General features: G+C 39.7%; 1 protein-coding gene across 1 annotated transcript in view; it reads left to right on the forward strand.

Annotated features, from left to right (window-relative positions):
* The first annotated feature begins 520 nt into the window (after nucleotides 1-520).
* Nucleotides 521-25,838, forward strand: part of adss1 (adenylosuccinate synthase 1) — a 30,137-nt gene continuing 4,819 nt past the window's right edge. Inside the window, exons 1-10 of the mRNA XM_056251600.1 lie at nucleotides 521-760; nucleotides 4,106-4,208; nucleotides 4,351-4,413; nucleotides 11,661-11,711; nucleotides 11,826-11,892; nucleotides 13,358-13,465; nucleotides 13,536-13,617; nucleotides 13,695-13,821; nucleotides 22,155-22,309; nucleotides 25,720-25,838. The exon at nucleotides 25,720-25,838 is cut by the window's right edge and continues 6 nt beyond it. Of these exons, the coding sequence (XP_056107575.1) occupies nucleotides 572-760; nucleotides 4,106-4,208; nucleotides 4,351-4,413; nucleotides 11,661-11,711; nucleotides 11,826-11,892; nucleotides 13,358-13,465; nucleotides 13,536-13,617; nucleotides 13,695-13,821; nucleotides 22,155-22,309; nucleotides 25,720-25,838 (1,064 nt within the window). The 5' untranslated portion in view covers nucleotides 521-571. The remainder of the gene's footprint in view (nucleotides 761-4,105; nucleotides 4,209-4,350; nucleotides 4,414-11,660; nucleotides 11,712-11,825; nucleotides 11,893-13,357; nucleotides 13,466-13,535; nucleotides 13,618-13,694; nucleotides 13,822-22,154; nucleotides 22,310-25,719) is intronic.

Here is a 25,838-nt window from a genome sequence, read left to right on the forward strand (position 1 = left end):
TTCAGGGGGTTGTGCATGCGTTACATGTTGTGGTCATTGTGTCTCAAGTACCAGTATTTGTGTGTAAACAATTGAGAAAAACTGTATTTATTTTTTTCGGACTGTGTAATACTGTAGAAAACAACAACATTTGTACAGATATGTACATAGAAGCTCAAGCAAGAAGAGCTTTAGGTTTTGAATAACTATGTGTATATGATATATTCAAAAATATAATAGGCTATTATTATGGAAAAGGTGTTTGCAACGTTTGCTTTTGAGATGTGTTTGTGATATTTTAAAAGCAGTGCTTTATTTTGTGTGTGCAATTCTTGGATTTGTGTGTAAAGTTTTTTTTTTTTAAAAGAGGCAACGTTTTGAAAATGTGTGTGAGCAGTTGAAAGAAAAAACTGTAAAAGTAAATGGAGTCGACTCCAATATTAGGAGTCGGGAATCGGAGTCGACTCCAACATTAGGAGTCGTGAATCGGAGTCGACTCCGCGAACCCCTGACTCGAACACCTCCTCGTCTATGAGCGTCTGAGCGCGCGGACGAACGCTGTCATTACACTGGTTCCTCAGGACTCGTCGTCATGTCTCTGGGCTGGTCAGGGAACGACCACAAGAGCTACTCTAACCCGCCGACGGGCGCCTTGAAACGGGCGAGAAACGAGTCTGGGAACAAGGTCTCGGTGGTTCTGGGCGCGCAGTGGGGCGATGAAGGCAAAGGCAAAGTGGTTGATTTACTCGCCACGGAGTCCGACGTCGTGTGCAGGTGTCAGGTAATACAAGAAAACTAAATCCTAAATCACAGACAACTTTTTGTATGGAATATATAACGATTATTAATGTAGTTATACATAAAATTGCTTTTACTAAATGTATTTTAATTGATTACATTTAGTTTTTAGCAATTATTTCATTAACAATAACAAATCTAATAGGTACCACTACAAATAACGATGCTAAAAATACTTTAATATGTATAAACTAATTAATATAGTTATCAGGAATATTATGAATAGAATATAATTATAGCAAACTGTCGTGCTTTTTAGTTAAATTCAATATATTAATGCTGAATATGTCATATCTCAAGTTTTTAGAAATAGCCTACAACTGAACTGAGCATGTATGCAAATAAGAAATATGTTTATTGGACAGATTTTATAAATATATATATTAGACTATACATGCTCAGTTCAGTTGTATTTTCATAAACATGAGATGTGATACATATATCTTGATTGTGTTTGTGTCTTTACTTTGATAATGTTAAGACTTTAGTTTGGATCATGCATTTGAATTCATGGATGTTATTGCATATTGAGAAAGAAAAATTCTGGTCATTGACAAACCCTAATCAGTCTAAATGTAATCTGCAAATGAGTGTAAGTGTCAGAATCAGAGCTCTACTCACACTCATTATCATTATTAATCACATGCAATTTAATTGCCATAGCATTATATGAAGTATTTTGAACAATCCGGCTGTCCAGGCCAGTCTGTCTTTCACTGGTGCCGCTGTGAGTCTGTAGACACTGAATGTCAGTCCCAGAATTCCTCTCTGCCCTTCGCTGAACTCTGGTCACATTCCCGGCGTTCCTGGACATGTGAGAAGGGCACGACTCTGTGGCTCTGGATAGAGGATCAGACCCAGGACTCTCTGTGTCCGGGTAAAGGCCAAGCCGGCCGTCTGAAGCTCCTGGAGTCGCATTTCCAGCTCTCGCGATTGTAAATTTGGAGCTAGAACCTTTAAGTTGTTGATGAGGTTTTGCTCCTCGGATTAAGTTTCTGTTGACTGCTACAGATAATAATGCAATGCATGCCAAAGTGCCAACCTCAGTCTGTCCGTCGTACAAAGCAATTATGAGGAGCTCGTGCAGAAACAAGAGAGAAGCAACCAAATGTTAAGTCGGAGTCAATGTATGCTGTTTGTTTTTATGCATATTGTACAATAAAAGCTGCTGAATGCCTTTTTTAACAAATAATTTAGTCAGATAAATGCCTTAACCAAGCTTAGAGTTTTTTTTTTGTTTTTTTAACTGTAAAAATCCTACGGTAAAAAGTCTCTTTAATACAATATGGCTAAAAGTGATGTTGTTTTTAATGATTAAGCCACCGAAATATGAGAAAATATTTAATATTTTTTTAAATATTGTAAATATGAGCAAAGACAAAAACTTGTTTTAGAGTTGATCAGTAATTTAAATTAATCATAATTTCTTTGTATGACTGACAAAAAGATGTTGGCAATTTGGCATTATTATCACAAATATAACTATTGATTGAACTATTGCCGACAAAATAATTATGAAATTTATAATAATATTTGAAAATAGGGTAAATATTTCCATTTTCCTAGGTTGGAGAAAAACTATAATAGATCAAACCACGGCCTAAAATTAACAAGCGCCAAATGCGAATAAACATAATAAATTTGCATGACAGCGCGCAAATACTAAACAGTAATATATTAATATTATGTAAAAAATAACGAGTATCCTAGTAAACATAGTTGGTTATGTCTTAAGTGACCGTAAACAGTTGAGAAAGTGAACGTGTGTGTCAGTGTCAGTACATTAGATCAGTGCATTCACTCTTAAAGTGACAGAGCCTAATAAACCTGATCAAACAACAAACGACAGAGACAATCACTCACCGCTCTAAACTGAATAACTTTCTTAACTGTAATAAGGATTAATTAATAAGGATGTTTAATTTATACAGTGAAGACTATGCAGTGTTATTTTACATTTGCTTACTTTATTACATTTCTGTACCTGAAATCTACTATTAGATCTACAGTACCTGAAAAGCACTGTTTATTTCATTTGTATTTTTGTTATATTGTATTTATTTGTTCTTTTGCTTATTACTGACTGTTTACTTGTCTTTAATAATGTTTTAAATGTATAATACCGTAGTTAGGCTGGTAGTTTTAGCTGTTGTATCGAAATTGGAATAGAGAATTGTGAATTTTCACTTGCTAAAATTTTGCCGTCTTTATTTGGAAAAATAGGTTTTTTAATTTTAATTTTTTTATTTTTTTTTATTACAGTAATTACAACATTTCCTTACATTTGGATGGTACCTGGAAACTTAGTAAAGGCATTCAACAATTGGGTATATTGGCTGAAAGAAACAAAAAACAGCAAAACAAATGTTATGAAACAAATATTACATCCATAATAGTAGTATCCAATATTATAAGAGAAAGAAAAAAGGGACAAATAAGGCATCAATTGTAGTAACAATACAGTATGTTGCAGGGCAATGTCAGCCAACACAGCATTACAGCATTTTTTGTAATTCAATATGCGATATAGTTATATATTTATTACTCTGCCGGTAGTTTGGGTTCCAGTCAGATCCGATCAGTTTTGACTTCTTGTGACAAAAACAGTTTCATGACTGTTATAAAGTATATTTATGGCCGGTATATTTTCTTAAGTCAGGCGTGGCAAAAAAAAGTTAGTTTCGGCCACATTTAATTCAGTAACAGTTTTTGGAAGCAAAAATTACAGTGAAAAGCCGTAAACTGACATTCCTAAAATTCCCAGTGTAACACTTCAGATTTTATGTTTTTTCATTTTAATAACTCTGTTACTAATCAGTTGTTTGTAATCAGTTTTTATGTCCATCTTATGATGTTTATTGCATTAGTTTAGTGTCACTAGTGTCTTGAGTGTTTTTTCTTTGAAACTCGAAAAATTTGAATATCGTGCAAAAGTTCATGTATTTCAGTAATTCAAATTAAAAGTAGAAACTAATATATTTAGTGTATATAACTATATACATATGCATGATTGTACTTTTCAGAAGGCTGACATTTCTGTATTTAAAATCCTTTTTTTTATTGCTTTCATGTAATATTCTAATTTTCTGAGATTTTGAATTTGGGGTTTCCATAAACTGTAAGACATAATCATCAAAATTTTAACTTTTGCACGATATTCAAACTTTTCGTGTTTCACCTGTATTTATCTCAGCTTGTGTAAAAGCTGAATATCTTTGATTCCTTCTTCCGCTGTGTGTGATGATGCTGGTTGTCAGTTTATGTGTTAAAAGATCACATCAGATGTTAATACCAGCTCTCGGTCTTCGTGTTTTCTGTCGCTCCACAGGGAGGGAATAACGCCGGGCACACAGTGGTGGTGGATGAGAAAGAATATGATTTCCATCTTCTCCCCAGTGGAATAATCAGCACCAAATGCATATCATTCATCGGTGAGAAGGAGAACGTGTTGCACTTGACATATTTAAGATGACTAAACTGCAGTTTTGCATTTGATGGAATCTGGTATTTTCAGAGATGATGAAGTGTAAGCTGTGGTTTCTTTAAAGCTGACGCGTGTGTGTTCATCCGCAGGTAATGGCGTAGTCATTCATCTTCCAGGATTATTCGAAGAGATTGACAAGAATGAGAAAAAAGGTAAAGAAAAGAGAGACAGATTATTGCAGAAGTGAAAGCAGCTTCAAGTTATAGTTTTAAGTATACTTTAAAGAAAATATACTGAACTAAAAAAATTTTTGTCATAGCGATTAATCACGATTAATCACATCTAACATAAAAGTTTGTAAATATATTGTGTGTGTGTGTGTGTATATACAGTAGTATATACACTTCATCACTCCAACATTTGAAGTGGATCAAAAAAGTTCAAGAACGGCTATTGTTCCAAATTTGTGTATGTGTGTGTGTGTGTGTGTGTGTGTGTATATGTATATGTATATGTATATATGATACAGTGCGTAGCGTTGTAACAGCCCCACATCACACACACCCTTCACCATACCTAGAGATCTGCATGGTTTTATTTCAGTTAGCCTAAAAGCTGATTTGCATTTTGATTTGCATTGAGAGATGATCTTATGGAAAGTACCCCATGCCAACTCTAGGTATGGAGAGGGGTGTGTGATGACGTGGGGCTATTTTAATCCCAAAGGCCAAGGGAACTTTATCAGAATGCATAGTATTGTCACGGTGTGGTGTAGGCTGAAGAGGCAAAAAGCTCCAAGACAAACTTTTACTATAAATATAACTCCAACGGTACAGACAGGCAGGCAGGATGGATGAACACACACACACACACACACACACACACACACACACACACACACACACACACACACACACACACACACACACACACACACACACACACACACACACACACACACTAAATAACACCGAGAACGGACAAAGACTGGCAGAACTGAGAGGAACTAAATACAAATACTGATGAACACAGATGAACAGAAACCAGGTGACACAGATGATGATTAACCAGACACAGGTGGAACAGATGATGAACTAAATGACAGTAACCATAGAAACTGATGAGTGGCGGGAAAACAGAACAAAGGAAGACATGTGACTAGTGGGTGGCTGACAAGTGTCTTGGATCCATGAAATAACTGGCCTTTAAAAATGAATATCTGCCTGCCTCTATGGGGATTTAACACAGGGGTGTCCTGACTTACACAGGGGTGTCCTGACTTACACAGGGGTGTCCTAACTTACACAGGGGTGTCCTGACTTACACAGGGGTGTCCTGACTTACACAGGGGTGTCCTGACTTACACAGGGGTGTCCTAACTTACACAGGGGTGTCCTGACTTACACAGGGGTGTCCTGACTTACACAGGGGTGTCCTGACTTACACAGGGGTGTCCTGACTTACACAGGGGTGTCCTGACTTACACAGGGGTGTCCTGACTTACACAGGGGTGTCCTAACTTACACAGGGGTGTCCTGACTTACACAGGGGTGTCCTGACTTACACAGGGGTGTCCTGACTTACACAGGGGTGTCCTGACTTACACAGGGGTGTCCTGACTTACACAGGGGTGCCCTGACTTACACAGGGGTGTCCTGACTTACACAGGGGTGTCCTGACTTACACAGGGGTGTCCTGACTTACACAGGGGTGTCCTGACTTACACAGGGGTGTCCTGACTTACACAGGGGTGTCCTGACTTACACAGGGGTGTCCTAACTTACACAGGGGTGTCATAACTTACACAGGGGTGTCCTGACTTACTCAGGGGTGTCCTGACTTACTCAGGGGTGTCCTGACTTACACAGGGGAGTTCTGACTTACACAGGGTGTCCTGACTTACACAGGGGAGTCCTGACTTACACAGGTGTCCTGACTTACACAGGGGAGTCCTGACTTACACAGGGGAGTCCTGACTTACACAGGGGTGTCCTAACTTACACAGGGGTGTCCTAACTTACACAGGGGTGTCCTGACTTACTCAGGGGTGTCCTGACTTACACAGGGGAGTCCTGACTTACACAGGGTGTCCTGACTTACACAGGGGAGTCCTGACTTACACAGGTGTCTTGACTTACACAGGGGAGTCCTGACTTACACAGGGTGTCCTGACTTACACAGGGGAGTCCTGACTTACACAGGTGTCCTGACTTACACAGGGGTGTCCTGACTTACACAGGGGAGTCCTGACTTACAGAGGGTGTCCTGACTTACACAGTGGTGTCCTGACTTACACAGGTGTCCTGACTTACACAGGGGAGTCCTGACTTACACAGGTGTCCTGACTTACACAGGGGTGTCCTGACTTACTCAGGGGTGTCCTGACTTACACAGGGGTGTCCTGACTTACTCAGGGGTGTCCTGACTTACACAGGAGTGTCCTGACTTACTCAGGGGTGTCCTGACTTACACAGGGGTGTCCTGACTTACACAGGAGTGTCCTGACTTACACAGGGGAGTCCTGACTTACTCAGGGGTGTCCTGACTTACACAGGGGTGTCCTGACTTACTCAGGGGTGTCCTGACTTACACAGGGGTGTCCTGACTTACACAGGGGTGTCCTGACTTACACAGGGGTGTCCTGACTTACACAGGGGTGTCCTGACTTACACAGGGGTGTCCTAACTTACACAGGGGTGTCCAGACTTACACAGGGGTGTCCTGACTTACACAGGGGTGTCCTGACTTACACAGGAGTGTCCTGACTTACACAGGGGTGTCCTGACTTACACAGGGGAGTCCTGACTTACACAGGGGTGTCCTGACTTACACAGGGGTGTCCTAACTTACACAGGGGTGTCCTAACTTACACAGGGGTGTCCTGACTTACACAGGGGTGTCCTAACTTACACAGGGGTGTCCTGACTTACACAGGGGTGTCCTGACTTACACAGGGGTGTCCTAACTTACACAGGGGTGTCCTGACTTGCACAGGGGTGTCCTGACTTACACAGGGGTGTCCTGACTTACTCAGGGGTGTCCTGACTTACACAGGAGTGTCCTGACTTACTCAGGGTGTCCTGACTTACACAGGGGTGTCCTGACTTACACAGGAGTGTCCTGACTTACACAGGGGAGTCCTGACTTACTCAGGGGTGTCCTGACTTACACAGGGGTGTCCTGACTTACACAGGGGTGTCCTGACTTACACAGGGGTGCCCTGACTTACACAGGGGTGTCCTGACTTACACAGGGGTGTCCTGACTTACACAGGGGTGTCCTGACTTACACAGGGGTGTCCTGACTTACACAGGGGTGTCCTGACTTACACAGGGGTGTCCTGACTTACACAGGGGTGTCCTAACTTACACAGGGGTGTCATAACTTACACAGGGGTGTCCTGACTTACTCAGGGGTGTCCTGACTTACTCAGGGGTGTCCTGACTTACACAGGGGAGTTCTGACTTACACAGGGTGTCCTGACTTACACAGGGGAGTCCTGACTTACACAGGTGTCCTGACTTACACAGGGGAGTCCTGACTTACACAGGGGAGTCCTGACTTACACAGGGGTGTCCTAACTTACACAGGGGTGTCCTAACTTACACAGGGGTGTCCTGACTTACTCAGGGGTGTCCTGACTTACTCAGGGGTGTCCTGACTTACACAGGGGAGTCCTGACTTACACAGGGTGTCCTGACTTACACAGGGGAGTCCTGACTTACACAGGTGTCTTGACTTACACAGGGGAGTCCTGACTTACACAGGGTGTCCTGACTTACACAGGGGAGTCCTGACTTACACAGGTGTCCTGACTTACACAGGGGTGTCCTGACTTACACAGGGGAGTCCTGACTTACAGAGGGTGTCCTGACTTACACAGTGGTGTCCTGACTTACACAGGTGTCCTGACTTACACAGGGGAGTCCTGACTTACACAGGTGTCCTGACTTACACAGGGGTGTCCTGACTTACTCAGGGGTGTCCTGACTTACACAGGGGTGTCCTGACTTACTCAGGGGTGTCCTGACTTACACAGGAGTGTCCTGACTTACTCAGGGGTGTCCTGACTTACACAGGGGTGTCCTGACTTACACAGGAGTGTCCTGACTTACACAGGGGAGTCCTGACTTACTCAGGGGTGTCCTGACTTACACAGGGGTGTCCTGACTTACTCAGGGGTGTCCTGACTTACACAGGGGTGTCCTGACTTACACAGGGGTGTCCTGACTTACACAGGGGTGTCCTGACTTACACAGGGGTGTCCTGACTTACACAGGGGTGTCCTAACTTACACAGGGGTGTCCAGACTTACACAGGGGTGTCCTGACTTACACAGGGGTGTCCTGACTTACACAGGAGTGTCCTGACTTACACAGGGGTGTCCTGACTTACACAGGGGAGTCCTGACTTACACAGGGGTGTCCTGACTTACACAGGGGTGTCCTAACTTACACAGGGGTGTCCTAACTTACACAGGGGTGTCCTGACTTACACAGGGGTGTCCTAACTTACACAGGGGTGTCCTGACTTACACAGGGGTGTCCTGACTTACACAGGGGTGTCCTAACTTACACAGGGGTGTCCTGACTTGCACAGGGGTGTCCTGACTTACACAGGGGTGTCCTGACTTATTCAGGGGTGTCCTGACTTACACAGGAGTGTCCTGACTTACTCAGGGTGTCCTGACTTACACAGGGGTGTCCTGACTTACACAGGAGTGTCCTGACTTACACAGGGGAGTCCTGACTTACTCAGGGGTGTCCTGACTTACACAGGGGTGTCCTGACTTACTCAGGGGTGTCCTGACTTACACAGGGGTGTCCTGACTTACACAGGGGTGTCCTGACTTACACAGGGGTGTCCTGACTTACACAGGGGTGTCCTGACTTACACAGGGGTGTCCTGACTTACACAGGGGTGTCCTGACTTACACAGGAGTGTCCTGACTTAATCAGGGGTGTCCTGACTTACACAGGGGTGTCCTGACTTACACAGGAGTGTCCTGACTTACACAGGGGTGTCCTGACTTACACAGGAGTGTCCTGACTTACTCAGAGGTGTCCTGACTTACTCAGGGGTGTCCTAACTTACACAGGGGTGTCCTGACTTACACAGGGGTGTCCTGACTTACACAGGAGTGTCCTGACTTACACAGGGGTGTCCTGACTTACACAGGAGTGTCCTGACTTACACAGGGGTGTCCTGACTTACTCAGGGGTGTCCTGACTTACACAGGAATGTCTTGACTTACTCAGGGATGTCCTGACTTACACAGGGGTGTCCTGACTTACTAAGTGGTGTCCTGACTTACACAGGGGTGTCCTAACTTACACAGGGGTGTCCTGACTTACACAGGGGTGTCCTGACTTACACAGGGGTGTCCTGACTTACTCAGGGGTGTCCTAACTTACACAGGGGTGTCCTGACTTACACAGGGGTGTCCTGACTTACTCAGGGGTGTCCTGACTTACACAGGGGTGTCCTGACTTACACAGGGGTGTCCTGACTTACACAGGGGTGTCCTAACTTACACAGGGGTGTCCTGACTTACTAAGGGGTGTCCTGACTTACTAAGGGGTGTCCTGACTTACACAGGGGTGTCCTAACTTACACAGGGGTGTCCTAACTTACACAGGGGTGTCCTGACTTACTAAGGGGTGTCCTGACTTACACAGGGGTGTCCTGACTTACACAGGGGTCACCTAACTTACACAGGGGTGCCCTGACTTACACAGGGGTGTCCTGACTTACACAGGGGTGTCCTGACTTACACAGGGGTGTCCTAACTTACACAGGGGTGTCCTGACTTACACAGGGGTGTCCTGACTTACACAGGGGTGTCCTGACTTACACAGGGGTGTCCTGACTTACACAGGGGTGTCCTAACTTACACAGGGGTGTCCTGACTTACACAGGGGTGTCCTGACTTACACAGGGGTGTCCTGACTTACACAGGGGTGTCCTGACTTACACAGGGGTGTCCTGACTTACACAGGGGTGTCCTAACTTACACAGGGGTGTCCTGACTTACACAGGGGTGTCCTGACTTACACAGGGGTGTCCTAACTTACACAGGGGTGTCCTGACTTACTCAGGGGTGTCCTGACTTACACAGGGGTGTCCTGACTTACACAGGAGTGTCCTGACTTACTCAGGGGTGTCCTGACTTACACAGGGGTGTCCTGACTCATTTATTTATTTACGATACATTATTCGTTCACAAAGAAAATTGGTGTCCTTAAAAGGTGGAGTTTTCCTATTTTTTTTTAAATTAAGGCGTTAAGATCAATTTCCAAAATTTGAAGTGGATCAAAACCTTTCATCAAAGTTATACATGAATTTTGAACAATAGCCGTTCTTGAACTTTTTTGATCCACTTAGATCCACTTAATGTTGAGCACTGTATATACACACACACACACACACACACACATTTATAGTAAACTTTATGTGAGATACGATTAATCGCAAATAATTGTTTTGACAGTACTACATTTTTTATTTGATATAAAATAGACTCTAAAATTACTAAAAAATCAAAGCTATTTGTCTAACCAAGTTATGTTCCAAATTTGAAGTCAATATCACAAAAAAGATTTTAAAGTACCGTTCCCATGGAAACGCAATGTCCGATTTCAAAGCTGTTTTCACAGGGTGAATTTCGAGTGTTTAAGCTTTCGAATGACATCATTTATAATGATTGCTAAAAAATGTGATCAGGGAAAAATGGAAATAAAAAAGTGTCCCGCTACTAAAACATGTTAGCAACATGCTTAATCAATGCTAGCAAACATGCTAATTCATGCTAGCAATGTGTTAAGGCATGCAAGCAAAATGTTAAATCATGCTAGCAATGTGTAACAACATGTTAGCAGCAAGCTAATTCATGCTAGCAACATGTTAAATCATACTAGCAATGTGTAAAAACATGTTAGCATGCTAATTGATGTTAGCAAAATGTTGAATAATACTAGCAATGTGTAAAAACATGCTAGCGATGTATGCTAATTCATGTTAACAACCTGCTAATTCATGCTAGCAATGTGTTAAGACATGCTTGCAATGTGTTAAGACATGCTAGCAAAATGTTAAATCATGCTAGCAATGTGCTTAACATGCTAGCAGCGTGCTATATCATGCTAGTAATGTGCTAATTCATGGTAGCAACGTGTTAAATCATACTAGCAGTGTGTAAAAACATGCTAACGATATTTGCTAATTCATGCTTGCAACGTGTTAAAACATGTCAGGAATGTGCTAAAACATGTTAGCAGCATGCTAATTCATGCTAGTAATGTGCACGTCTTTTAATATGTCCCGCTACAAGACAATGACAGTGAACAGGTTAACTGACCAGACTTACACAAAGCCTGTTTACTAGATCAGTTCCATTCATTATTCATGGCTTTATTCTATTCACACACAGGAATAATTTGTTTTTTTCTTACATGATAAGGGCTGAAAGGATGGGAAAAAAGACTGGTCATCTCAGACCGGGCTCACATTGGTAATATCATTTATAACTATAAATAATAGTGTTTTTGTAGATATAGTGAATACTGTGATGGTGGAAAATACATATAATGGAAAAGGATCTTCTGATTTCATGTATTTCTGTCAGTATTTGACTTTCATCAGGCCGTAGACGGACTTCAGGAGGTTCAGAGACAAGCTCAGGAAGGAAAAAAGTAAGTTGTGCTGATGGGTTTGTGCTGGTTTGATGCTGAACTAGCTTGTGGACCAACAGCCATTCTGTTCAAGGCACTTTCCATAAATAGACTTTGTTGTAGTGATGTAAAGTAAACTATTATCCATCATAAAATTAACCTAGTATCAAAAGTAGGTGATTTTAGATCAATCAAATGTTCGAATCATCCCTTAAAATGGTGATTTTGGCCCGTCTCACCTCAGTTTGATCAAACATATGCTTTAATAACTTCATGTACATTTTATTATTATGTTGGCTAGGCTGGAAAATCAAAACTACCTTAAATCCCATAGACTTTCACCGAGGGGTTCAAAACATTTATAGAATAACTCTAATAGAGTAGAGCTTCATCCACCAAGTATCTATCACTAGCATGAATTAGCATGTTGTTAGCATATTTTATTATGTTGCTAGCATGAATTATCAGGTTGTTAGCATGATTAAGCATTTTGCTTGCATTTTTAACGTTGCTTGCAATAATTAGCATGCTGCTAGCATATTTTAGTACATAGATAGCATGATTTAACATTTTGCTAAGATGTTTTAACACATGCTAGCATGAATTAGAACATTGCTAACATGTTTTATCACATTGCTACCATTATTTAGCATGCCAATTAATATGTTATTTAATGCTAGCTATGTACTAAAACAAGCTAGCAGCATGCTAATTAATGTTAACAATCTGTTGAACATACTGACACATACTAAGACATGCTAGCGACATGATAAAACATGCTAGGGAAGTTTATAAAACATTCAAGTCTTTGTCAAGCCAACATAAAATACTGCAAATATGCTAATAAATGTAAAATAATGCTAGACACATACTAAGACATGCTAACAATATGATAAAACATAGGCAAGTTTATAAAACTTTTAACTTGGTCTTTGTCAAGTCAACAGAAAAGTTTGTTACAACGAACTTTACTTTCTAGATTAACTTAATTTCTGTAGTTATTGTTAATTTTTTAGAAGAAAACGAAATCGCACAAATCAAGGTTTTACACCGAATTCATTACTGTAGTTTGGTAACAGGGTTGCAAATATTGCAAATGTATTGAATTAATAATATTAATAATACATTGTATTTATAGTGAATACATTGTATTTTTAGCTATCCTTTTCTGTTAGTATTTTTAGTATTATTTTGCTTACTAGTTTTGTTATTGTATTTTATTTCCAAAAGCCTCCCGTGGACAGGTGTTGAAAATTAGCATTTGTGCTAAAACACTTAAACAAATGCATATGGTTCGTCCAATGTAATTGTATGTCCATATCAAATAAATAAATAAATAAAATAAAGCTTTCTTATACTAAGTGCAACAAACATCAATAAATAAATGCAAAAAAACCCCGTAAAATTAAACTCACAAAAAAAAAAGGGTTTATAGTTGTTTTATAGTGTTTCTGCTGATTGTAACCGTGTTTATGTTTGCTCACAGCATAGGAACGACTAAGAAAGGCATCGGACCCACGTACGCCTGTAAAGCGTCTCGCACCGGGCTTCGCATCTGTGACCTGATGGCAGATTTCAGCGAGTTTTCTACGAGGTAAATGATCTTTCTAATGCAGGTGATGTCAGTGACCAGCGATCATCTGACCTGTTCTGTCCTCCTGAAGGGTGAAGAACCTCGTGCTGCAGTACCAGTCCATGTATCCCACCCTTAAAGTGGACGTCGAGGGCGAGCTGAAGAAGCTAAAGGTCAGTTAAACCGGAGACGCTCGCGGTGTGTGTTACGCCGGCGCCTCTGATCCGCTCTCTCTCTCTCTCTCCTACAGGACTACGCCGAGAGGATCCGACCTCTGGTCAGAGACGGGGTCTATTTCATGTATGATGCAATTCACGGACCCCCGAAGAAAATCCTGGTGGAGGGGGCGAACGCTGCTCTCCTTGACATTGACTTTGGTAAGAACATGCGCCGCTTTGCGTTTGGGACTTTTTTTCTTTTTTCTTTTATTGAACATGTTAAAAGACAACAACAAAAGTAAACAAGAACAAACAATCAACAAAAAAGATCATCAGCAGATAATCCAAATAACAGTCATGTTCAAAGGGTGTAGGAAGAAGTTAGAATAACTTTTCTTTTCCTTCCCCCACTTCAATGATATATTGCTTTTATCATTTAGAGATAAAACTAAATAAAAATCAACAATAAATCATACTTAGACATACTTAGAGAAGCCTGATTCAATAGTTCTTTGGCTTTATTTAATATTGCTAATGACTTGGATATTTTGGTTTTAATATGCTTTATATGAGGTTTCCAGCTTAATTTACTATCAGTTCAACTACCCCAAGGAATTCTATTTCGGATACTCGTTCTAGTTCTATACCATTTATCATTCGTTTCTTATCTGTATCGGTTAGTCGGTTCCCAAACATTATAAGTTTTGTTTTACTCAAATTCGGTTTATTTTCATCAAACCAAATCTTCATCCTACTCACTGCCTTTTCCATGGTATCCAGTAGCTTCTCCAATTTTTCACCACAGAATAGTAGGTCTGTGTCATCAGCAAAAAGAATGGTTTCCACAATTTGTGACACTTCACATATATTATTTATACAGAGGTTAAATAATAATGGCCCCAACACTGAACCCTGTGGCACCCCACATGTAACCTGCAACCAGTTGTGATTTGTTGATTTGTATTTCAACATACTGGACTTGGAAAGGTGTCAGATTTAAAGAGGACCTATTACGCCCATTTACAAAGTCTTGATTGTGTTTTTATTCTCTACTAGAACAGGTTTTCCTGCTTGAATGTTGATTATTTTCCTCATATTCTCCATTTTTGCGGCTCCTCTCTTCCCAGTCTGTCAGTAACGCTGTTTACTTCCTGTCTCTATGAAGCCCCTCCTTCTGAAAAGCACACTGTGCTCTGATTGGTCGGCTGGAGCAGTGTGTTGTGATTGGTCGAGCGCTTTGAGTGTGCTTGGGAATGTCCCGCCCCTTTCCATAACCGCCACACTACTAACTAGGGGTTGAACGACTTATTAAAGTCGACATTTATGTGATTTAAGTTGAGTCGCTGATGACGTCATTAATGAGTCAACAAATAACGAATAAGCCTGAACTTCGAGCTGAGACTGAACCGTTGCCTTGTGACACAGCACTGCCCACACGGCTATTGCTCCTACGCTACAGCTTATTTTACCAGTTCTTTTGTCTTTGGGTCGTTATATTTCTATAGATTATATATAGATTACATTTATATGACTGCGTTAGTGTGAAAGCGAACAATTGCATATGAACTAATTCTACCTGGCAGAGCGTCTCTCAAATAATATTGAAGCTGTGGGTTTTAGTTACTAAGAAATATATGATATAACTTTTCAGTTTCTAAGCTATTTTATTGATAAGTAGGGCTGTCACTTTTGTCAAAAATTCCTGATCGATTTCTGTGGGCGTGTCGTGACGAGCTGATGGTATAATTATAGGGATGCACCGAAATGAAAATTCTTGGCCGAAGCCGAAACCGAATATAATGAAACACTTGGCCGAAAACCGAATACGGTTTTTCGCATTTTTTACCCTTTAATTTTGACAATATTTCCCCCTATTGCATAAATTAAATACTCAAAATGTGCGTTTTACTATTTTGTCTTGCTTTTCAAAGAAAAAAATCAATTAAAAAACTACAATTTAAAAATATTTATTTAACATTGAACATTTAAAAATATTTATTTAACAATGAACATTTTGTTTACATTCCAGCAGACATTATACCAACAAAGCACAATAGGCTATAACTTAGAAATAAATTATTAAACTAATGATATTTTTATTTGGCCATCTTTGAGCTTATTAGACCTATAACTAACTGCTGAAAGAATGTAACGTTTGTATGCCTACAACAAAAAAGCATCTTTTGTTGTTTGATTAACATTAATATGACACAGACAGGTATTTAAGGCTGCTGTCATTTTAAGACCAAATGCTTGGATCTACCGGTAATACAGTATACTGACACATATCCGGTTTTCACCGAGCGGTTAAGCCATAACCGACTGTATTTACGTGAGATACTCCACATGAGAGGCAGTTTGACTGACACCTGTGTGTCAGTATTTCAACATTCGGGCGCAAAGAGAAGTGAATTCGGGATCGCGCCCTGTCTGAGGGAGCGTCATTCAGCCCGATACAACATTATTTGACATTTTATTTATTGAAGAGGAATAGCCCCTTGAGATGAGCCATCTCGTTTTCGAGGGGGTCCTCGATTCTAGATACAGAAATTCACCTTACAGCAGCAGTCAAATAAACGTAATAACAAATAACAAAACAAAAAAAAACATGCGTTACAGTAATAGTAAGTATTTAAATATATAAACCAAAAACCATACAAACAAGACATTCATTCATACAAGACACCCAAAAGGTGACACACTCCTCCCTAAATAAAGTAAACAATACCATATGTACCAAAACACACAACTAAACACAAGTAAACTCATATACAGACAAAAATATATACACAAAAATATATACGTACCATACCAAAAATAGGTTACAGTGAAATAGAAAAAAAAAAATATATATATATATATATATACATATATATACTAATCAAAAGCAATCACACGTATTCTGAAGATGTTGAACTAAATGATTTTTAAATGTTGGAAAAGAGGTTAAAGAGCGAATTGAAATTGGAAGTTTATTCCAATCATACGGTGCTTTATATTGAAATGCATATCTACCTATTTCTTTATTGATCTGAGGAGTGTAAAAATAAATTTGGGTGTTATGACGCAAATTATGAGATGACCTAAATGGAGTTAAATACTGTTTTAAATAAACAGGGTAATTCATATAAATGCATTTAAAAATAAACTGTAACCAATGAAAACGCCTTCTATTTGATAAGGTCAGCCAGGACAATTGATGGTACATTTCACAATGGTGTGTTCTGTAGGGGCAGCGGAGTATAAATCTACACAGGCTATTATAAACTGTATTAAGAGACTGAAGACAGGAAGCAGTAGTGTTTTGGTATACAATGTCAGCATAATCCAAGATTGGCAATAGAAGTTGAGAAACAATTCTTTTTCTGACATGATAGTTAAAACAGTTAATTGATTGATATAAAATTCTAAGTGAGCAGTTGAGCTTATTAGTTATATTATGCACCTGAGTGCTGAAAGAAAGATCAGAGTCAAGCCAAAGGCCAAGATACTTAACCTGGCTAGTATGTTTTATAGGAGTTTGATCCAAAGATATAATATTTAGTGAGTTTTCTAGAGAAGAATTCTGTTTCGTTTTAAAAAGCATTGAAAATGATTTTGATTTGTTAAGTAGAAGCCTATTAAGCAATAGCCACCTCTGAACTGAATCAAAACCATTTTGTAATGTGGTGCTGATGTCATAGATATTAGGTTTGGAACAATAAATGACTGTGTCATCAGCATAAAGTTGAATATTGCATCCAGTGCAGCTACGCGGAAGATCATTGATAAATATTGAAAATAATAAAGGCCCCAAAGAGGAGCCTTGAGGAATTCCTCTATCAATGCCTGTAGAGTGAGACAAACTGCCCCCAAAGGACACACACTGGCGACGATTATGTAAATAAGAATTAAACCAAAGCAAAGAAGAGGTAGACAAACCAAGAGAGTACAATTTGTCTAGAAGTAAATAGTGATCAACTAAGTCGAAAGCTTTAGTAAGATCTAAAAATAATGCACCTGTACACATACGATTATCAAAACTCAAGAACACATCATTAGTAAATTTAAGAAGGGCTGTGGTGGTGGAAAAATGTTTTCTGAATCCAGATTGGCATTGAGATAATAGATCATTATTAGCTAAATAATTCGATAATTGGGTGAAAATTATTTTCTCAAAAACTTTTACAACACTGTTGATGATTGAAATGGGTCTATAGTTATTAATATTATCAGAACTGCCACCTTTATGAAGTGGAATAACTTTAGCACATTTCCAGGCCAAAGGAATCGTACAAGATGAAAACGATAAATTAAAAAGTAAGGCCAATGGCACTGCTAGTACATGAGAACCAATTTTAATAAACTTGTTCTCAATGCCATCTAGTCCAGCTCCACTGGTAGATGACAGTTCACTTATAACCTTTTGCACATCTGCTGGGCTGATCTCTGTAAATGAAAAGGAACTACCGGTATGGGGACAAGGAGCCAAATCTAGTTTAAAAGTATGGGTCTGAACTTGTGGTGCGGAAGAAAAATGTAAACTAAAAGCATTTGCAATAGTTACTGGATCATCTATCATTTCATTATTCAAATTTAAATTGGTTGTAGTCCGCCCTGATTTCCCAAGTACATTATTAACCTGTTTCCAGAATCTTTGTGGGTTTTTGAAATCATTCGATAGACAATTTCTAAAGTAACTGGATTTGGAGTTTCTTGTTTGCATGGTACAATTGTTTCTTAATCGTTTATATTCTTCCCAGTCAGCAGTGTGTTTTGTACGTCTAAACTTATGCCAAGCCCTATCCCTTTGTTTAAAGAGATTAATAAGGTCACCATTTACCCACGGCAAGTGACTACCTTTAACTTTAACAATAGTCCAAGGAGCATGCTTATTTATGACATTCAAGAGCTCAGTATATACAAAATGCCATGCATCATCAATAAATGGAATTAGATTAAGCCTGTACCAGTTAATTTGATGCAAATCGTTAATAAATTGGTCACTGTTAAAGAATTTGGTTTGCCGTATCTTAATAAATTTGGGAGGGAGACGTTGCTTCGAAATTTTCCAAACGCAATAGATCATGTGGTGATCACTAAAGCTGTCTGGTAAAACCCCAGATTTAATTATTCGTTCAGGGTGAGAAACTAAGGCCCAATCCAAAAGAGATTTAGAGGTAGGAGTCAATCTTGTGGGCTCAGCTATAAGTTGTGTCAAATTTAAACTATTAATCATATTTCTTTCAGTAAATGTAGATGAATGAAGCCAATTAATATTAAAGTCACCCATAAGTATCATTTCTTTATTAGGAACTAAGGAAGAAACAGTAGAAATAATATTTTTAAATGATTCCACTTTCAGAGAGATAGGCGGTCTGTAAATATTTCCAATAATAATTTGCTTATTTTCATGCAGAGTAATTTTAATGAACAGACCCTCAAAAAGTACTGGAATCTCAATAGGAACCATAAGTTGAGAATTTAAATGAGATAGTACATAAGTGGCTACTCCACCTCCCCTTGTTCCTCTGTCCGATCTAAATAATTTATAGTTGTCTATACTGATATCAGTGTCAGAAATGTTGCTGGTAAGCCAAGTTTCGGATAATGTAAGAATACTTGGATTATTATAGGATAACCACGCTCGTAATTGATCAATTTTGGGAAGTAGGCTTCTAATGTTCAGGTGTATAATATAAAGACCTTTACCAATACTTATAGATAAATTATAATACGGTGTAGACTAATAAAGAAATCATGTAAGTACATATTGAAAAATAGAAACCAAGGGGGGTGAGCACCATGGGAGCCAACACACACACACACACACACCCACATATACATTCTATCAAAACAAATAACAAAAACATTAATAGATAGACTAAACAAAAAAAAAAAAAAAGAATTCAAATCTCAGTCAACAAGTAATGCAATCCAGGAAATAGTAAATACAATAACCAATATAATTACCGAAGCACGATCATTTACGATAAACAAAGATTCAAAAATTGAATACAGGATAAGAGCTACAGACAACAAAATAAGAAGTGAAGTGCAATTCAGGACAGACCCAAACTATGGAGATTTCATCAAGACATCCCGAATAAGCACCTCCGATTCGTCTGGAGAGTTGCAGAGGTGGGCTACTTCACCGATGTGAATCCTAAGAGTAGCAGGGTACAACAACGCGTAACGAATCCCCATCTCGCGTAGTTTCTTTTTTACCGGGTCAAACAGGCGGCGTTTCTGCGTCAAGCCATGGCTGAAGTCTGGATAAATGAAGACTCTAGAGCCTAGATACCTCAGCTCCTTTTTCTCCCGAGCAAGGCTAAGAATCTTAAGTTTGTCTCGAAAGTGAATAAACTTGACCAGAATGGTTCTTGAACCTGGTTTGGAGTTCGGTTTGGAAGAGGCTCCAGAAATGCGATGAGCGCGCTCGATCACCGGTGGAGTGGGAAAGTTGTCTTCGCCGAAGAGATGAGTGAGTAGATGTTCAATAAAGCCGATTGTATCTGTACCTTCAGCTCGCTCAGGAATGTGAATGAAGCGAAGATTTAGGGCTCTGCTCCGATTTTCGGCGTCCTCGGCTTTCTGCAGTAGTAGTGTATTTTGCTTCTCCAGCAACTCAACGCGTTGCTCTAGATCAGTTATGTTATCCTGGTTTGAACTGACTCTAAATTCAAGCTCTCCTACTTGGTCCCCGAGCGATTTAAGGGAAGACTGCAATGCATTTGCAGCTATTTGCAGGTTGTCAAGTTTCGGGTCAAAATATGTGAACATCTCTTGCTTAAGTTGTTGGAGAGCTTTCAGAATAAATATGTTGGTCGCGTTTTGTTCCATGACGGATCACAGGTGAAATAATCAACTGAACAAACGGTGTCCGTCTAACAGTTCTCAAAAAAGAAAAAAGAAAAGAGGGTTGATACCTCTAATAACTCTCCAAGCTTATCGTAAAGTAGATATGCACGAGGATTCATTAATTAGACTCATTCAAATTCATTTTGTAGACTGAGAATTGAAGAGCCTCACTCAAGCACTGCTGCTGTGTCGGCCATTTTTTTTTGGCCTGATAGAATAACATTAGAGTTATTTTTTCACAACTTACTGTATGCTTCCACTATACACAGACGACATGTTTGCGCGTCGCTGCCTCTCACTCTATGCTGGTTGCCATTTGATTACGTCATCAAAAACGTCATTGTTCGGTAAATTATTCGGCCTTTTCACTTATTCGGCCGAACACCGAAAGTGCTTTTTTAAATATTTTCGGCCGAATACTTTCGGTTGCCGAACATTCAGTGCATCCCTAATAATTATACATATCTTGTGGAGCGCTCTCTGAGTATGCATTTATTTGTCATTTTACCTGTTGGAAGCGGACCGTAAAAGTGGACTTCAAAGATTTCTTATCCTGTTACGCCCTCTATAGGCCATAATCAGCGACTAGTCGCCGTCAAGCTTAAAGGGATACTCCACTTTTTTAGGAAATAGGCTCATTTTACAACTCCCCCAGAGTTAAACTGTTGAGTTTTACCGTTTTTGAATCCATTCAGCCGATCTCCGGTTCTGGCGGTACCACTTTTAGCATAGCTTAGCATACATCATTGAAGTGGACAAGACCATTAGCATTTCTCAAAAAAAAATGAGCAAGGAGTTTCGATATTTTTCCTATTTAAAACTCGACTCTTCTGTAGTTACATCGTGCACTAAGACCGACGGAAAATGTAAAGTTGCGATTTTCTAGGCTGATATGGCTTGGAACTATACTCTCATTCCTGCGTAATAATCAAGAAACTTCACTGCCGTACCATGAGAGCAGCAGGCGTAATGATATGACGCAGCGCCTGAAAATAGGCCACCTTCCGTCAACACAACGGAACTATTTTCAGGCGCTGCGTCATATCATTACGCCTGCTGCTCTCATGGTACGGCAGTGAAGTTTCTTGATTATTACGCAGGAATGAGAGTATAGTTCCAAGCCATATCAGCCTAGAAAATCGCAACTTTACATTTTCCGTCGGTCTTAGTGCACGATGTAACTACAGAAGAGTCGAGTTTTAAATAGGAAAAATATCGAAACTCCTTGCTCATTTTTTTTTGAGAAATGCTAATGGTCTTGTCCACTTCAATGATGTATGCTAAGCTATGCTAAAAGTGGTACCGCCAGAACCGGAGATCGGCTGAATGGATTCAAAAACGGTAAAACTCAACAGTTTAACTCTGGGGGAGTTGTAAAATGAGCCTATTTCCAAAACAAGTGTAGTATCCATTTAAAGCATCATGGGAGAGCATTAAAGTCGACTAGTCTGTGCAACCCCTACTACTAACTAACTCAATCAGGCCCCGCCCCTTTATTCTGCGCATTAATTATTTAAATGAGGAATATTGTGACGTGTTCGTTCCCGGAAGAAACTCAAGACTACAATGGAGGCGTTTCAGGGAGTTCAGAAACACTGACACTGATATAGTTTTTTAATGCTCAAACTGCAACATTACACACTAAAGCGAGATGAACATGGGAAAGAGAGCATAATAGGTCCTCTTTAAATGGTTGTTTGCCTTCCTTCCAGGAACGTACCCATTCGTGACATCGTCCAACTGCACCGTGGGTGGCGTGTGCACCGGCCTCGGCATTCCCCCCGCAAACATCGGAGATGTGTATGGAGTATCAAAGGCCTACACCACCAGAGTCGGGATAGGAGCCTTTCCCACAGAACAGCTCAATGTAAGAGTCGGACTGAACCTGGAAACTTGTTATTATAGAGAACAAATGTGAGGAAGGGGCTTGATTGTGTCCGTGGGGAATAGCAAAGTGAACTTTCAGCTTCTGGTTAACGATATGTCAAAATGTCATAATATTCGCTTAAACAATATTGGTTATGTCTGAAGTAAACATAAACAATTGGGAAATAAGTTGCGTGTGTATCAGACTATTGGATCCGTGCATTCGGTCTTAAAGTGACAGCAGCCTAATAAACCTGCTGACGTCTGTGTCATTAATGATAATCAAACAACAAAAGACAAATCCCTCACTGCTCTTTAGTAGATTTATTAGATCAATCCATATTTAATTTATACAGTGAAGACTATGCAGTGTTGTTTTACATTTGATTCATTTCTAGGGGTGTAACGAGACCCTCATGTCACAATTCGATACTGAACTCACGATACGATATTATTGCGATACTCAGAGACATATGGTGAAATAATAACAAAACATTTACTGTTGATTAAAATGCTAAATTTGATATTACATTGTGTGTGTAAATGAATAGACTTGGTGCTGAAACCCAAAGCACAGGACAATAGAGACACCAGAATAACAATATTCATGATTCTGAAGCTGAAAATACTAAATTATTGTAGACGAATACGCTTGCACTCTTTCACTGACTAGATATATTTAAAATAAACCACTTTTAACTCTTAACATCAGACATTTGACATTATCAGATATTCCTCCAGTGCATTATTATACATTATATTCAACATTATATATAGTAGTTTAATGTAGTACTGACACTAAAACTCTAAAAACTTGAATTTTTTTCTCACACAGTAATTTTTATTTTGGGTGAACGATACACAATATATATTGTTGCATTTTTGTACTGGGATATATTGTGACACGATATTACACCTCTATTAATTTCTGTTGGTAAAGACTGTTGTTTTTATTTTTATCATTCATTTCACAGGAATGTTATATTAGTTAAGCTCTAAGCTGTTGCTAATCACCTCTAAGACAGGGAATGGAATATGTTGCACATGTTGCTTGCCAATCAATGGAGGTTATGCGTGTGACGTCACACACTGCGGTCACACACACTGAGTGGCAGAAACACTGAGTGGCAGTGTGTGTGTGACGTCTCACACTGCGGTCACCAGTGTTGGGGAGGCTACTAACTTAACTTAACTTAACTACATTTTTCAGTAGCTTGGCAGTAGCTCAGTTGCTTTTTAAACAGTGTAGCTTTTCCAGTAGCTAACTACTTTTTGCAGCAAGTAGCGGTGTAGCGCGAGCAAAAGCTACATTGTGTTTTGTTGAGCCTGCGCGAATCAGCGCGATGCAAGGATATTCTTCTTCTTGTTAGATTACAAACTAATTTGTTTTGCCATTACCGCCACCTGTTGTTTAATCATGCATCTTGCGGCTAACGGTTCACTGACGTACAGAAGACCTCAAGCACAAATTTAAGGACGCACATACAGGTGATTAATGGCCACTTTAAATGTATTAATTATCCTGCTTTGTTGCTCTCTATGTTACATCAAAATTCTATTTCTGATTTAATTACATTGAAGCGCCATGATCTGTCCGCCAGTTTGGTAATGAACATAAAAGACCATTAAAGTGTGCGCCATTGTGTTTGTGTTACATGTGTGTCCTGTGTTTCCCCCTGCATTGTGTTTTGGTTCAGTCCTGTATCTCAGTTTTCCCGCTCCTCGTTTGTGTTCAGTTCCTTCACCTGTTTCTAGTTAATTTGCCCCAGCTGTGTCTTGTTCCCATGATCCGTTCTCTGTGTATGTAAACCCTGTGTTCTCCCTCACTCCTTGTCGGTTCTCGTTTGTGAAAGGTGTGTCTATGTTACCAGTGTGTATACTTTGCCCTTCTGCCTGCCAGTATCTGTTTGTTGTTTTGATTTATTAGTAAAAGTGTCAGTCTTTGGAAATCCTAGTCTCCTCGTGCTTCCTGCCTACACCCAACCGTAACAGTTTGTCAGTTGAACAAAAAATGTAATCTTAGTTTGTTTATCGCACGACAAAGGCTTTGATCTAATTAAATTGCTGTATAGATGTGTTTTGACTGGTTTCAGAGCGAACCGAACTCTGCTCACAAGCAGCTTGTGATTCAGGTTCTTCTTTCACAGTAAATTCTGCGAGCTCCATCACTGCATGTGAGCGAGTTTAACGTGCATTGTCAGTGCCACATGTGAGCGGTTGTTCAATGTATTTTCTTGCCAAAATGCAACGATCTCACAATCGGTATTTTTGACATGCAATTTACGTTGTTCTTGCATATTTTGTTCTTGCAATGTTGTATTTGTTGCAATTTTGCACTTTTGACACAGTCTGAGATATTTGAGTGTTGTGTGTAATAAAACAATAAAATCATAATTGTATTGCATTGTTTTAAACACTAAATATTTTACTTAAAACATTCCTCAGACACTTATTCAGTTATTTACCGTATAATATATGTTGTTCAATAAAAGCAAAAGTAGTTTCAATGTAACTAGCTACTTTTTGATAGTAACTTGTAGTGTAGCTAACTACTTTTCCAAAAGGGTAGCTTGACTGTAGTTTAACTACTTTAACTTACGAGTAGCTTGTAGCTTGTCAAACTACAGTTTCAAAGTAGCTTCCCCAACACTGGCGGTCACACACACTGAGTGGCAGAAACACTGAGTGGCAGTGTGTGTGTGACGTCTCACACTGCGGTCACACACACTGAGTGGCAGAAACACTGAGTGGCAGTGTGTGTGTGACGTCTCACACTGCGGTCACACACACTGAGTGGCAGAAACACTGAGTGGCAGTGTGTGTGATATGACGATATACACTATATAGCATTGATATAAGTGATCACATGGATTTAGACCTATATTGTATTTATATAAAGCGTTCACAGGCAAACGTTGAAATCAGGCTCATATAAATGTCAGGAAACATGATTCCTGCTGCATGTCAATATTCATGATCACTGGATCTTTGATAAGTTGTAAGAAACACTATATCGAGTCCAACCTTTAGTTTAAACTGATAATCGTTTGTTTTCACAATGTTTTCACAGTTTACCTATTAAATCCAGTCACTGGATGCATTCCCTCTATTGATTGGATGGTTGGATGGTTTTGGTTTGCTATTGGCTGATCTCATGTGAGTGACAGGTTGCCCCGCCCACATCATCAGAGAAGAGATGCTGCAAGAGGAAGTTATTCAGATTCAAGATTATGAGGAATTGTATTCTGCAATATTCCATAAAAAAAAAGAATTGTCCATTTTGATTTCATTGTGACTTTTAGTATCAACTTTGTCTCGAATGTTTCTCCTACATTAACATCTGACTTCAGCAACACCTGAGATCTGATTTGCGATGACCTCTGCATGACCTCTGACCTGTGTTTGTCTCAGGCCGTAGGTGAGCTTCTGCAGACCCGAGGTCACGAGGTGGGCGTGACCACCGGCAGAAAGAGACGCTGTGGTTGGCTGGACTTGGTTATTCTCAAATACGCTCATATGATCAACGGATT

Source organism: Rhinichthys klamathensis, unplaced genomic scaffold, assembly GCF_029890125.1.
Source record: "Rhinichthys klamathensis goyatoka isolate OS25496 unplaced genomic scaffold, OSU_Roscu_1.1 h1tg000085l_1, whole genome shotgun sequence".
NCBI classification, from domain to species: Eukaryota; Metazoa; Chordata; class Actinopteri; order Cypriniformes; family Leuciscidae; genus Rhinichthys; species Rhinichthys klamathensis.